Below are 16,471 nucleotides of genomic sequence, written 5' to 3' on the forward strand. Positions count from 1 at the left end.
ATAAAAATATTAATTATATATACATATAACATAACTAAATATATATTTTCAATTTAAAATTCTATTTAAAGTATTTGAAAATAGTTGAAGATAACTAAATTATTATAAAGTATCTGAACTACCCGAAAGTATCCGAAACTATCAGGATAGTTTTATCTGAAATATCCAAAGTTATCCGAAATATCTGAAATTTTTTATCTAAATCATCCAAATTATTTGATATTTTACCCTAAATAACCGATATTTTATCCAAATTATCCGAACTACCCGAACCCGAACCGGATCCAAATGAGAACCAAACTTTTTCCGGATATTTTATCGTTCCTACATTTACTATCCGAACCGAACCGAACCCGAAATTATTCGAACCGGACCGAACCGAAAATAGGTCAAGTACTAAATGAATACTTTAGCCCCTATCCGAACTACCCGAAACGCGAAATACCCGAACCGATCCAAACCGATACCCAAAATGCCCATGCCTAATGTCAGCTCATCCATGTTTTCCTATGACATTAGATTCATTAGATGCCTCGTTAGAACCCTTTACGTATACACAGATGGTTTTGCCTATTAATTATATAAAAGAGATTACATTGGACTGAAAATGGTGACTGATAATAAACCAGCTAACATATATGTTTATTTGTGTACGTGCAAATCTTATCTAAAAAGTAAGGTGCAATTTTATTGGTTGTATACAAATTATGTCTTGAAATCGTAACAGAACTATCTTGTCTATCAAAATCAAAACAAAAGTGTAAAGCTTCAATTCTTCAATACACACAACCTAATTACATATCTGATTGATGCCTTGAGGTAGACTCATACGAAGAAACACCATGTCATAAATATGCGTAGAAGCTTGATTTGCTTTGACGGGGATTTGTCAGTGAACATAAGTCCAAGTGTAATTACTTGCTTAATTTTCCCCAACGTTCTCTCTTCAATCTTCATATTCTCATCAACCACTCTCTCTCTAAGTTATCCGACCATAAACTCTTATTTACTCAACATACCTCATTTCTGGATCTTCTTGTTCCTCACCAGGTTTTAGATTTGTAATCCTTTCCAAGATAAACAATCCAAAGTTAAATATATCTGTAGATGATAACACAAACAAAAACACACGTAACTTGAAATTTTCGTATTTTATATTCTTGAAGAAAGAGCCATTACTTGATGAGTAGGTTTCATCTCCAATCTTGAATTGAGAAATCAATGGTTCTTGATCATCATCGATAACAAAACAATACTTGCATTCAGATCAAATATAATCTCAGGCCGTTGTTCGAATAGATAAAACATACCTTCTACAACTCCTATAACCACTCCTAATCTTCTTCTCTATGACGAAGCCATTGAAGAATTTAGCGTAAGTCTCTAATATTTTCTCCACCGGTCGATTCTGTAACCAAAGCGATCAAGTTACTGCTAAAAATCTTACCAAATTCTTGTGTCTTAGCTTAAAAACACACGCCTTTTCTCTTTCGAAACCATCTTTATATAAACCTAACCTGTCCCGTTTCTTAACTTTCCTCTGTAGTCTGTAGATATCCGCTCCATTGCTCTTCCTCACAATTTTCTGTTCCCAGAACTCATTTGACACTGCATCGAGCATAGGCGGATGTGAATTTGAGGCTTCTCCGGCATGTTCGTGGTAAGCAATCATGTCTTTTTGAGAGATAACCATTCTAAGCAACATCAAAACGTAGTTGTCATAAGAAGATTAGAAACTTACGAACCTTTGATTCTTATCAGTTTTAGAGACTCCATCTATCTTTAAATCAAGCTTAAGTATGTGTCTTTATCTATTTAAGAAATGAGAATCTGAACGTAGAGTTAATCATGGTTTAAATGAAGGAAAAAAGATAAGTGAGTACCTACTACACGTTTCACTAAATTTTCGGCAGAACTCGCCAGCAGAGAACTCTAAGAATGTAGTGGGTAAAGGGAACATGATAGAGCCGATGTGGATGATGATCATTAAAGAAATCGACTGTCACGTACTTGGTTCCGATAAGGATGCCTCCTTTGGAATTATTGCAAGCTTCCCAGAAATGGATTAGCCTAAACATCAACTTGGAATCTCCTGGTCCTGCTGAAACAAAAGTGGAGAATGGCTTGTATTGCACGGTAGCGACTGCCGTTTGATTTGCCATAGTGCTGGGATGCGTTTGCTGAGGAAGAGATTGTTGGGTTGGGATATATATATAGTCTCAATAGGGAAAGGAGAGAGATGAGATGCGTTTCATTTAAGTGATTAATTAAGGGATCTTCAAGAGGCATTGATATCATTGAGTAAGAGGAGGGATATGGAGAGTTACACGCCGATTTGTCTGGAGGATAGCTTTGATTCATCATTGTTGCCGTCGTAGGCGTTATACAGAGGAAGATGGGAAGACGATGAGTTTTGGAGGGTCTGTAGATGCTGTGACAACTTAGGTTAGAGGAAGAGGAAAGTAAAACAAACTGGTCATTAAAATTAATGGGGCTATTACGTAGCACAGATTCGTGGCCCAACAACTTAACATCTTTGATGACATGGACAAATGATTGGTTATGAATATTTTGTCTTATGTGGCACACCTAGAATTGCTTCAATTTAATTCCTTTTATATAGTAGAGAATATAGATTAATCGACTAGGCTAGCCAGTCATTTGGTTTTCAGTTCAGTTCTGATTTGGCTTTTTCAGTTTTTTTTTTCTCTTCTTCGGTTCTAAAATTTTAGGATCTGATTGGACACTCAGAAAAAAAATTCGGTTTCGGTTTGGTTATTCAGTTTCTGGTTAAGTTCGGGTAACAAATTTGGAAACCGGCTAATATCCGACGTAACTTCATATCTTATTTGATTCTGGTTTTGCGGTTAATTAGAATTAAAAATAAGAAAATTCAGATTTTTCATATTAAATATCAGATTTTTTGAGTTTTCGGATAAAAATATTTGGATGATTCACATATAGTTTTAAATATATTGGATAAAAAATATTATGATGCTTCGGTTTTTTGTATTTTGGTTTACAAATAATATTTATAATTAATTAATTATCTTAAACTAAATATAGTCAATATTTATATGTATATTAATTATATTATAGAAATCCGGTTCTCGATTCAATTCCGGTTCGATTTCAGTTTTTTAGTTCTAGAGATATACGATTTGTTAGGGTAATTGATAGAATCAAACCTTGTTTTCAGCTCGGTTCCGAATAGATGTGCCTAGACTAGGCTATCAATTTTGAAAATAGAAAATTGACATGTAACTGAACATGTAATAAACAACAGAACATTATATTGTAACAAACTTTACTTTGACGTTTATGCATCCCAATAAATATTATCATTACCATACATATGATATGTTTTTTTCCTTTAGGTGTTTGCTACTAGTGTAGTTTCGGTGGACCTTTTGATGCAAATTGAGTTATCATCTTTTTTATTATCACTTCGAGTTATGTACTCTTTGTAATTTGATTATTTATGAATGTGAGGTTATATAGTAAGGTTAAAGACCTTGAACTCAAGGGCCGTGCTGCTAGTGTGGATCAGCTTTGTTGTGACCCAAAGCAACCTGATCTGGTTGCTACTGCTTCTCGTGATAAAAGCTTTCGTCTCTGGGAAGAAAATAAAAGTCAGCAATTGTTAAAAAGATGCTGATGGTGTTTTTTTCTGGAAACATTGGGGTTTGTCCTGTGATATGTAAGAATATGTACTTCTATGGTTCTGTATTTTGTCTCTATAATCACTCTTTTAAATTAATGGAAACTAGAGGCACGGATGTTTATGTAATGATTTATGTATATCATATATTTTGCTACTGTATCGTGTATATATATATATATATATATATATATATATATATATATATATATATTTATTAAATGTGTGTTGGAGCAGTTATGTAACTATAGAAAAAGATTGGATGTATATATATTAATATACTATGTTAGATCAAATTTATATTGACATTTTTTTCATATTTAAGTGTAGATTGAAATATATTATTAGTATATTATGTGTTTGGGTTAAACTAAAAATGAATTACAATTATTCTAAAAACCCAATTGGGCGGGATATAAATTGACCCGCCTATTTTAACTAAAATCATGGGAATAAAGTTAATTTATATTCAAAATATGAAGCTGATATTGCTGGAATATTTTTTTTTATTAAAAAAGATGAAGATAATATTCTAAAAAGTTTATAATAAAAAGGTTAAAACATAAGTGAATCACGTCTTATATATATGCAACATATTTGATTGGTAGGTTATAGTAATAAACATTAATTTTCTTTATATATGGTAATGTATACGTATTATAAGACCAAAAATGTGGAAGCTATCTTTTAAATTGTTTTTTCGTAGTTTAGGTTATTTCAATAATTTGTTAATATTTGTTTCAATAGTTTGTTAATATAGGTGCATTTTAAAGTTCATTTAATTACATTTAACTCGAATTTATTTAAAAAAAAAACACATTAATCTAACCGAAAAAGACAAGCATTAAAATAGGAAATTCAATTTAATTCTTAGTGGCATGGAAGTGTAATTAACTTTAAAATCTAAGGAGTATTTCTAACGTGTACTTCTGTTTTAATAGACTACCATATATTTGCAGAAAAAGTGACGTATTTGAAATTTCGTAAGTATGCTATTTCTATAGGCACAAGCCAATTATTATAAGCTTTCGTTTAAAACGTATTTATTTACATTTATTTATTGTCATAAAAAGAGTAAACCTTATTAGTATCTGTAAACAACCAGGAAAAAAGTTTCCTACCGACTCATAAGTCATAACCATAAGTTAACTACCAACGGGATCCAAAATGAAAATGTAAACAGTAAATCTATTAAAAAGATCAAACCATATGATTAATGAGATCATCAGCCTGTAAATCCCACAAGTCGTTATCCACATTAAACGCATGTTGCTGATGTTGATCATGTTGCCTCCTCATCATCATCATCATTCCATCTCCTCTTCCTCCTTCAGATCCAATCTCCTCTTGTTCCATCACTTCTCCCTTCAGCTTCCTCCTCTCTTCCTCCTCCGCTGCCGCCGTTTCAGCCACTGATGTACGTATTCCACCGTGACCCCTCCACGCCGCAACCGCAGGTGAAGCGGATCCCTCGTTCCTTTCATCATTCCCAAAGGACGAGGAAGACGATCCATACGAAAATCCATTACCCATGTCCCATAGCTTCATTATCCCATTACTATCATTGTCCAGTTTCATCTTTCCAGCTGCGTTATCAACAGTTTGGTTAAAGTTGTTAGGGTTATTATGGTTAAGGTTAGGGCTTGAGAAGTTGATTTGGTTTAGGTCAACACGTTTCTTGGTGAGCAAGTGAAGCATCTCGTCCTTGAAACAACCGAGTGCAGCTTCAGCGAGGTGAGAGACCTGAGGAGGGTTGAGTGTAGTGGTGATCTCTGCCATTAGGTGTGAGAAAGGCTTGTGAGTCACTGGATCTATTCCCATTCCCGACAACTTCTTCTTCAGCTTCGTGTTCCAATAGTTTTTCACATCGTTGTCTGTTCTACCAAGAAGCTGCGCCGCAATCAAAGACCACCTGAACCGGAAAGTATTCTTATATGCCCTAGTTAGAAAATTTATATTCTTACTGTCCCACTTTTTTTCTAACTACCCCACCTTTTTGCATTTTTCCCCCTTTCTTTTCTTACCCTTTCTTTCTTTATTATTTTTGTTTTTCTTTTCAAACATCACGGGACCCACCATTATTCTCTCTTTTTTCCTTAATTTTTTTTTTCCAAGTGGGTCCCATATAACTTTCTCTACCGACCAGATTTTTTTCTAGTTTCTTTTAATCTTTTTCAGCTGGGTCACAGATTTTATTTTCCAGATCCTTTTTTTAAGATTTTTTTTCTAAATTGTTAAATGATTATATAGCTGAAATTTTATGGAAAATAAAAACTTTATGTTTATCTTGAAATAATATTTTCATAAACAATAAAATAACAAAATAAATTATTAAAATAATATTTTAATCCACAATTATTTTTCAAAAATAAATTTGGTAATATTTATATAAATTAATTTTCTTTAATTAAAATTTTATTTCTCTTATATAAAAGCAATCAAATTTAAAATAAGAAATTTCATATTTAAATCAAATATTAATTTTAAAAAATAAAAAATATTTCAATAATATTTCAAAAATACAAAAAGTTTAAAACAAATATTTAAAAATATTTTTATAAAGAGTTAATTTTAAAATTAAATTTAATAAAAAAAAATATAAAATTTTTATAAACAATTAATTTTAAAATTAAATTTAATAAAAAAATATATAATTGTTTTTACATAAAAATGTTTTAAAACTATAAATTTAATAAAAAATATATTTCAATAATATTTTAATCAAAAATTAATTCCAAATTTCTTTAATTTAAGCTTTTATATATTTTATATGGCCTTCAAATTGAAAAATAATATATTTCATATTTTTACTGTTTATATTTGTAACTAAATTAACAACCTATATAAATAATAAATAATATTCTCTGTTTTATAAAAAGTAAGTTTGACATTTTTTCTTGTTATTTAAGGAGTATCATTTAAGATTCCAATTCAGTTATAGCTATTTTAACTTTAATATTATTTACAAAATACTTTGATTTTATAAATAATTTATCCATCTTAAAATCTTTTGATTAAATAGATATATTTATTAAGAGCATGAATGCATTCAAAACATTTTTAATCTTTGTGAAAAATATCAAAATTACATTCTTCTTGAAACAGAAGATATATATTATTTTATATAAATTTGAAGATTTGATATTATATTTTTATTTATATAAATGTGTGTGTGGACTACTAGCACTACTAAAACTACTTTGTACTACTTTGTATTACCTTGGACTACTATGTATTATACGTATTTCTAATAACTTTATATTTTTGGGTTATTATATATTTTCAGCTGATATAACTTATATATTTTGAATTATATGTCCTCATATGTGTTAAGGTATCAAATTAGTCATGAAATCTTTAATATTTCTTAAGTCGTTAGAAAAATTATCACTTCCACCAAAAACTTCCTTATACTTCCATATCTAATGTTTCGATAGTGATGTTATAATAAGGTAAATCACACAAATTACATATTTTCCAAATTTTGTTTCTACAAAAATGTTATATACAATCTAAAACTATCTAAATGCATTGGTTCTACTAGCAATATTTTACTTTTCACGTGGTATTACTTATAAATGTTGAAATTGACAAAAGTATTACTATGAACAAGATAATATTACTACTACCTTGAGTACTACTGAGTGTAAATATAATACTAGTGCTTTTTAAATATATGGCATAAACACATTTTAAATGAGTACGTTTTTAATTATATTTTAATAACATGTGTTAAATATGTTATACACGTTTTAGACATATTTGAATTTTTTTTATTTAGCTTAGTAATACCTAGCAAAACTAATAGTTCAAAAAATTTCTTGCACTTAGTGTTTTATTTTTATTCTTACTTCACTAAGTTGTAAATATAATATTATTTGATGGTATGCATGTTTTAAATGTATGATTTAATAATTTTGTAAATATATGTTATATACAAATTTTTGAAGAAATAGATTCCCGAGCTACGACCAACAAAATTTTTTTTTGCTTTGTTACAAAATTTTCTAGTCATTACACGTACGTTTGAGTTGGGTCTATAATTTTTAGAAAGAGATCCCTGATCTGATTTGATACGACTAGGGCTGGGTAAAATATCCAGAACCGAAGAACCTACCCGAAACCGATAAAATATGATAGTTTGGTAGAAATATTCAAACAAAACCGTATTTAATGAGAACTTTTGATTATTTTTATTACATTTGGGTACTTTGAATACAAAATACCTGAACCAAATCGGGTAATAAGGTTACTTTAGGTACTATTATCTGAACTTATTTCAGATATATTCGTTATTTGGTTATTTTCAAGTTTCTTTACATCAAAATTGAACCCACCAGGACCGAACCCGAATCGAACCCGATCTAAAATTTTATAATGCCGAACATCGCTAATTTCTAAACCGGATAACCCGGTACCCGAAAGAACCGACCCGTATCATACGACCAACGAAAACAATTTTATTTTACCGGGAATAACATAAGATTTTATTTTATAATACAAAATTATGTACAAAATGAACTTATGAAAAAAATATACACAATGATAACTCCTAGTTTTGTGTTATATTGCTTGATTGTTAACTAGACAGTCCCTGGATCAATACTCAGCTTCGTTAATTTTTAAAAAGACATTTATATTCAAAATTTAGTTGATGTGATGATACGTAAAAGTAACTTACGGTCTGGTGGTATGCTCCTGGTTTCTTAACTTTACGGCTCCGGATTTGTTATCTTTTTTATTTATTTTTTTAATTAGTGGAATGGCAGTTTCGTAATTATTTCATCTTCCTATTAGGGTTTTCCTGATTCAGCAAATTATTTTTCACGGCCGCCATGGAATTTCTTCAAAGAATCTCCATATTTATGGGTTATAGTTGTTGTTTACACATCAAAAATATAAATTTATCCATATTCATCAATTTGAACTTAAAATTGGCGGAAACAAACATAACTTTTTCTTTATCCTCACCATTGATATGGTTTAGAATCGCGAAACAGAATATTAAATGACATTGAGCTCACCAGGCTTATTCAAAACGCAGGCTACCATTGATATTCATCAACAGGGAGAAACACGTGTGTGTGGGGGAGGGGGAGAAGGAAACCTTTGGACTAGTTTAGAGGGTTTAATTTAGGTTGAGTTGTAGTTTAGATAATTCATTAAGGCTATTTTAGTACTTAGCCATATTTCTGTAATTAAAAGAAAATAAATAATAAATAATTTATTAAGAGGGACAAAATAGCATAAACATAAGAGTTACTAGGCCAAATTAGAATAAAGTCCACCTGAACCATACACATACGTCAAAAGAAAACTTCAGCAAGGTTTATGTCTTTCTTATTCACTTTCTTGTTCCTCAGAAATTTTGCTAACTATTGCTCTTTTGGAAATAAAAACATATAATATCATCAGCAATCTTTCAACCTTTAGTTTTTTTTTTCTTTTTGAAACTTTGATTACAACCTTTAATTTCTGAGTCAAATAGGTGTTAAGAAAAGCAATTCATTTTAAGAACATCAAACTTCTCAAAAGATTAAAACTCTGTTAGTTAAGTATATATAACAAGGCAATTCCTGCTATAGCTAGATCTGATATTCAGTTTCTTGTTTCCCAAGAAACTTGTGGACAAATTCATTCAGTTTTTTTTTCAACAGCCTCAAGCATCAATATTCCATAATAATTTTATTTATTTAAAAACACGCCATTTTTAGTCTATCATTAATTTTCTACATCCAAGAAAATGGAATGTACAGAAAATATTATGACCATAAGAGAGATGGTATATAAAGAAGTCATACCGGTTACCAAGAACAGAGTGAAACTTGACAATGATATGTTCTTCAGCGTCAGAAAACTGTCCATGTTTCAAGTCAGGACGCAAATAGTTCGTCCATCTTAGTCTACAACTCTTCCCACATCTCTGCAATCCTAGAAAAACAAATTTTCACCAGCCCATTATATGTATGTACATTATAAAACCAAATCTTTACCTTAACAAACATTTGTTTGTTTTTAAAAGTTTGTCTTGAAATATTCAGCAGAGTGATGGATAATCAGATCTTTATAAGACTATTCCTACTTGATTAAAGAAGTGCAAACTAATTTTACCAGCGTTTTTAGGGATGAGACGCCAATTACGAGTACCGTGTTGAGCAATGTAAGAAGCCAATTTGTTGTCTTCTTCAGGAGTCCATTGTCCTCTTTTCACATTCTCCTTTTCACAACATGGAATCCGACCCATTCTTTTCTTTTCTTTTCTAGTTTTTATCTCTAAAACAAATAGATTTTTCTTTAGTTAATTCAGCCACAAGAAACAAAAGAAAATTTGGTGAAGATATGAAAAAGAGATAAATCAAAGATTGCCCAAAAGAATTAAAACTACCAAACTTTAGTTTCTTTGGCTTCTTGTAATCGAGACTATTAAATTGAAACTGAAGAAAGAAAATGTATGCATACTTATAAAAGAATTAAAACGATGAAATTAGCATCAAATGTGCATGAAGTGATTAAACTCTTTAAAGAATTCAACGCTACAGAGCGTGTGATTCCCTTTGGCAGGTAGGTCACCCACTCTACGCTTGGTCAACTCCTTGTATATCCCATTTTCATCACTTTTTAAAATCGTATTATCGAATTTCACCCAAAAAAATTACTTACATTTAAAAATAAAATTACTCCAATTAAAAAAAACATGAATATTGATTTATATAATTGTGACACTAAAGTTTGACAATACCTTTTTTCCTTTTTTTTTTGTAAGACAATGTCTTCGTGATGTACGGAGAATATTTTGAGAATCGAGGGCGTACTTGTGGTGCAATAATGAGCATTCGTGGAAACACAAAAAAAATCATAAGACATGTACCGTTTCCTTTCGACTCTCCTCCGTACGAACGTATTCCTTATGTTTTAGTCCGTTTAGGACCCCACTTATGTTAAGATATTCGTAAATATGTTACCTAAATACCAAAAAAAAAAAACATTGATCAAATGTTTCATCTGAAATATATCTTTTTGTGCGTGTCAAAGTGCTAAATCAAATGTGTTGCGGTTGATGAGCTAGAGCATCTGTGGCAGTATTAGCTGATCGTTGGTTATACATAAAACTCATCATTCCCTTGCATGTTGGATTTTGCAATTCGAACACTTAACAAAAGATACATAGGCATAGTCATCTCTTTGTTTGTAACAAAAATTGCTCAAACTTTAACAAAAGATGACCCAAAAGAAAACACTTAACAAAATAGATCAAAAATTATAGTTATCATAGACATCTTTTTGTTTTTTCTTTATTCACTTCTTTGTTTTCAACTTTCTTTATTCACTTCAAATCTCATGAATCATGAGACGGCCGCTTTTTCCAAGATTGAAAAAGAAAGAAACGTAAGCCTGAAGAACCATCATCTCACTTGTCTTGGAAGTAACGACTCCGACCATAACCTAATTCTCTCACCACCGATTCAACCATCCTCTCAGCAACTCCGGTTCCAACACCAATCTCTCGTCCACAACAAACCAAAGCGGCAATCCCCACTAACCACATGACTGCAGCCACCCCAACACCCACCACAGCTGCCACAAGAATCGCCACCGTTGCCATCAACACCGGAGCAAATATCAGCATCAACGGAGAAACGATAAGAAACAGAGTCATGGTCGCTACGAGGCTGAAACTCATCAGACCCACAAGCGGTCCAACTATTGCCACGGCTGCTACGGTTATAAACACAACCGAAGAACTGGTCGTGTTCTCTCCATCGGTTCTGGCTACATCTCTTCTTCCTTCAGGAATCTCCATATCAATGGTCTCAAGTTGTGACTTCAAAGAATTTTTGTAGCATAGCTATATAGAAAGGAAGGTGGTGGGCTATTGACACGTGGATGCTGATAAGCTACAGCTTCATGACACGTCTAATTCTTCTAAAACCAAATCGCCAAAACGTTATCCACCAGGCTTACGGATTTGAACCGGACTGAAGTTACCGAATCATGTCTAAACCAAAACCGAACTCCAATGTAGCTTCGAACCGGTTTAGTATATGAAAAGATTTAGACTGAATTTACTGATTCAAAACACTGATAAACCCACTTAGGACTCTAGGATTCATATGAAAGTTTTGCTAATCGTTTTTGTACTTTATGTTTCGAATCAAGGACTGCTAATACAACATAATTAACCAAAGATTCGATGAACACTTGATGGTATAATTATAATGTAAGCAATAGTTTTGTTTGTTTTAGTAAAAGAAAAATAAATTAATTTGGTGAAGAGAGCTTAGCTAAAATTTGAGTTAGCGACTTGTGGAAGAGATCTGAGAAGAGAAGGTGATGGCTTCCTGAGAGTGTGATTAAGAAGCAGCATCAAAGTAAGAAGTGTTAAAAGCTCCTGCTTGGTACGCACTAACTAGTGAAACCGGAACATAACTAAGAAGCGTTGATACACCTAATGTCACCTGCAATAACAAAAACAAATAAACCACCAATGATTTTGATTCTATTTTCCATGAAAATGCAGAGCTTTTGTTGAGGACCGGACCAAAGTGCAACGATTTTTTTTTTCTACACTTGTTGCCACACTATCTTATTCTATAAGCATTTTATAGAACACTTTAGCCATCTCCAAAAGTGTAATCTATTTTTTACTATAAAATAGAGTAACTCTATAATATAGTTTGAGTTTGCTCCAGTGATATTTTATTTTAAAGTAGAAAATAGAGTGATGAACAAAAAAAAACAAATTACTCTATCTTTGGAGTAAACGTATTTTTCACTCTATTATAGAGTGAGAAGTAGAATACCATTAGAGCATTTTTCCTCTAAACTCTATTTTAGAGTGAAAAATAGAGTGGGGTTGAAAATGCCCTTAGGGGACCAGAAATAAATAACATCAAAGCGGTGTAACCATATAAGTTAAAGCCAATATGAACCTCTCTAACGGCCCATTTTGTTAGTGCAAAGATGACACCACAATAGTATTGCAGAAGATAATTCAAGAGACAATATAGAATACAAACAACCAACTATTGCTTTATTAGAAATCGCCTAAACAATCTATTACAAGACTTGCTTATCAGCTTTACATAACTTGTTAACACCCTAACAACTGCTACTGAAAGACTCCTAATCTACCCAAACTTGTCTCTCTGTCGTCAGTACTTCAGCACGACCCAAGAACACCCCTACGAGATTTTCACCCTTCCTCTATAATAATAGCCAGTGTCTTCTGAAATACACACGACTCCATAGCTCTTTTATAGTGATCCTCACGTTCCTAAAACCCTAGTCTCCAAGGAACATGGATATGGACAACTTCCATATCAATAAGTACACTTTCCTTTTCTAGAAATGCACTTATTCCTCAAGGCATCAACTTGCTCCCAAAGTTTATCTCTTGCCTTTTCTCTACGGTATAAACTTGCTCCTCAAGTTTGTCCCACGCCAGCTCAGCATCTTGCGTCCACATGGTCTCTACCACTCCGCATGCCTCCTGGTTAACTCTCTGATGCACACTGCCTCAGCAACTACTTCAACGACTACGTCAAGACATAAACCCTCAGTTTATCCTTCTCTATCTCAGCATATCTTGCATCCACATGGTAATCCACCACTCCGCATGCCTTATGTAGTAACGACTAATGCATCTAGCATCAGTGATTTCATCGTCTAGTTAGTCATGGAACACTATTGACATCTACAATCTCCACTTGCATCTTCACATGTGTAAAATTTTGGGCTTGGATTCTTGTGAGTGTTTGACGTGAGAATCAAACAGAAGTCAACCCCACAGGGATAGCAGTAGCGATTCTAGGGAGTTTCGCAACCCCCGCTTCAGCTTCTGCTTCGATTGCAGCGAGTTCAAGAAAGAAATCATCGGGATCTTCGACCTGAATCGTGTATATCGTGAAAAACTGTTTCAGTGCTATGGGATTTTCGCGGTTTTTATTTTGATTTCTTGATTTACAATGAAACGTATAGAAGCAAAACAATTGGGTTCAAGCCCATCGAGATTAAGCCTAATACTTTTTCTATATTTTTTTTTCAAAAACTTATGAATATAAAAATATACCTCAGTCTTTCATGATATATTTTTTCTTTTGTTTTAACCAACCATTTAATGGGATTTCATTGTTAAAACTTTACAAAAGATGACCACCAGATGAGATATATAAATCGTCTAAAAGCATTTCCAAAATCAACTTCATTTTAAGATTCGACAAAACCTTGAATTTAAGGTTTTATATAATGGTGTTTATCTCCAAAACTAAAATTTTATACTGAACTTTAAAAAAATTATAATTTATAATTTACATTTTTACTATTGATTAAAATTAGTTAAAATCATATATACAACTTTTAAAATTAATAAATATAAATTATATAATTATTATTTATAATACTATTATGAATTTATTCAATCTAAAAATAAAATAATAATATATTGAAATTCATTAACAACAAAGCCTTTCGATTAAGCCAAATTATATAGATAAAGAGATTTTATAGATTATAGTATTGTTTAGACTTTATATATGATATTTAGATTATAAAATATATGTAAAGTTTTTTAAAATATGAATTATAAGGATTCACTATTAAAGTTGATAAAATTCTTTGGAAGAAACATAAGTGTAATGATTTAAAAATATTCAAATATAAGGTTTTAAACTGTAAAAATTTATTTAGATTTTTTTTTTTTTGATAATCCAGGTAATCCGGACACCCCGGAGGGAACCCGACTAGCGCCTAAATACGCCTCCGCAGAAGACATCCTAGAGGACCGCATTTTTATCTTATTTTAATCGACGGTGGCCAGCGGGATTCAAAAATCTTATAATTTAAGGTTTTAAAGTTGTTTAGAATGCACAAAACTTTATATCTGAAGTTATAAGGTTGTTTTTGGAGATATGTTCTAAGTGTATATGAATTGGTTTTATTATGTTTTTTGTTTGACTATACCATGTTTCTGATATTAATACAAACTAATTCTGCACAGGGTGGAAACTAGGACCACGATCCACAGTCCTCTTAATCAACAACAAAAGAAAAATTTGCAAACCACCTAATTACAAACACAAGAAAATAGAACAAATCATCTGGCGTGGTAGGTTAGTGGTTTAAACACATGTCATATAGTTAACCTTCCTATGTTGTAGTGTCTCATTTTTTCCCTTAGCTTTGTAATAAGTTGCTGATGCTGGTATAAATTTTAACATTTGCACCCAAATTTTTTTTTTACAAAAAATAACAATAATAATGATTAACTTCATGTTACTAATATTAACAAAAAGCTGATTCCAAACCAAGAAGAGATTATGACTGAAACCTCAAACTCCTCTGAGAGCATCTCCAACAAGGAATTTCATTTTAAGGGCCACTGACTCTCAAAATGAGGGTTTGAGGATGGATTACTCCAAGAAGGATCCTCAAATTTATCTTTATTTTTTTTTTGTAATTTGCATTTCAGTCCTCAACTTTAATATAAGTTAACTATCATCATTATATTTTTCATAGATAGATAGTCACTACAAGAAAACAGCTCCTACGGACGGTTTCGTCGAAAATCCGTCGGAATAAGCTATTTCCGACAAATTTCCGACGAAAACAGTCGTCGGTTATAACTCGTCGGAAATAAAAATTTCGTCAGAATTTCGTCGAAATTTCTGAAGAATTTCCGACGAAATCCGACGGATATATTTCTGACAAAATTCCGACGGAAAAAATTCCGACGGATAGATTTCCGACGAAATTTCGACGGACAGATTTCCGACGAAATTTCGACAGACAGATTTCCGACGAACATATTTCCGACGAAATTCCGACGGAATTAATAAATTATTTAAAAAAAAAAATAAAACAGATTTTAATAAATATTTTTAATTCATTAAATATATATAAAATTTTAAAATTAGAAAAACGTTTTTTAAGATAATTATTTTTTTTAAATCATTTATAATAAATATTTTTAATTCTTTATATATATATAATTAAAATTAGAAAAACGTTTTTGTAGTATAATTTTTTTAAATCCTTTATAATAAATGTTTTAATAAAATTTTAAAAATATAAAAGGGTTTATAAATTGAAAATATTTTAAAACAAAGAGAAAACGTTTTTAAAAATTTTTAAAAATTTTTTGTAATTGAAACCTTTTTCTACTAACTGAAAAACGTTTTAATTAAATCTAAAAAAAAAACACAAAAACATTTTATTGATTGAAAAGGTTTTTAAAAAGGTGAAAAAGGTTTTGATAAATTTTAGAAACCAGAAAACGATTTATAAATTATAACAAACTTAAATTTTTTTTATAGAAACTTAAAATGTTTTATAAAAAGCTTAAAACGTTATATAAAATTATAAAAATGTTTTGAAACAGTAAAAGATAATAAAAACTTGAAAGCATTATATATATATATATTTTAAATAAAACTTTTCAATAATTATAAATACACAAAAAATGTTCTTATAAAAATATTTAACATATAATTTCTAAAATCTTAATATCTAAAAGTTTCAATCTACATACAAAACAAAAACCTAAAACAAAATCTAACAGCATATAACTCCTAAAACTATCAATTATATCCTAAATCTTCAGATTCAAAACCTAAAATCCACAATTCTAATATTCCAACCTAAAAAAATGTAATCTAAAGAAGGGTTTAGATGACTTACATGATTGGGGAAGAGATTTGGAGGATTTGGGGTCGGAGTCACAGATTTGTGAGAGAGAGAGAGAGGAGTAAGACCGCAAAGATTGCAGAGGAGAAGAGAAAAAATGAGGAAGAAGAAGAAGGGTCGGCTTATGTA

At 31.1% G+C, this 16,471-nt stretch overlaps 2 protein-coding genes and 1 pseudogene across 2 annotated transcripts; all 3 read right to left on the reverse strand.

Moving 5' to 3' along the window:
- Positions 1–404: 404 nt before the first annotated feature.
- Positions 405–2,162, reverse strand: LOC111203026 (annotated as a pseudogene).
- Positions 2,163–4,676: 2,514 nt separating this feature from the next.
- Positions 4,677–10,285, reverse strand: LOC106429181 (transcription factor MYB80). Its single transcript, XM_013869919.3, has 3 exons — positions 9,773–10,285; positions 9,463–9,592; positions 4,677–5,573 (listed from the first exon to the last, which is right to left on the reverse strand). Exons 1-3 carry the CDS (start codon positions 9,903–9,905, stop codon positions 4,862–4,864), a joined length of 975 nt encoding a protein of 324 aa, XP_013725373.1. The 5' UTR covers positions 9,906–10,285; the 3' UTR covers positions 4,677–4,861.
- Positions 10,286–10,792: 507 nt separating this feature from the next.
- LOC106429171 (major oleosin NAP-II-like) lies at positions 10,793–11,491 on the reverse strand. Its single transcript, XM_013869909.3, has one exon. The coding sequence runs from the start codon at positions 11,460–11,462 to the stop codon at positions 11,070–11,072; it is 393 nt and encodes a 130-aa protein (XP_013725363.3). The 5' UTR covers positions 11,463–11,491; the 3' UTR covers positions 10,793–11,069.
- Positions 11,492–16,471: the final 4,980 nt, after the last annotated feature.

The sequence above is a fragment of the Brassica napus genome, chromosome C2 (genome assembly GCF_020379485.1).
Source record: "Brassica napus cultivar Da-Ae chromosome C2, Da-Ae, whole genome shotgun sequence".
Classification (NCBI taxonomy): domain Eukaryota; kingdom Viridiplantae; phylum Streptophyta; class Magnoliopsida; order Brassicales; family Brassicaceae; genus Brassica; species Brassica napus.

Bases quoted from the DNA above. Each gene is read 5' to 3' on its own strand.
- LOC106429181 (XM_013869919.3), bottom strand. From the start codon at position 9,905: ATGGGTCGGATTCCATGTTGTGAAAAGGAGAATGTGAAAAGAGGACAA. The intron at 9,593-9,772 runs GTAAAATTAGTT...TTGTTTTTCTAG, and splicing joins TCTCATCCCTAAAAACGCTG to GATTGCAGAGATGTGGGAAG. The intron at 5,574-9,462 runs GTATGACTTCTT...TTTCCGGTTCAG, and splicing joins CACTCTGTTCTTGGTAACCG to GTGGTCTTTGATTGCGGCGC.
- LOC106429171 (XM_013869909.3), bottom strand. From the start codon at position 11,462: ATGGAGATTCCTGAAGGAAGAAGAGATGTAGCCAGAACCGATGGAGAG.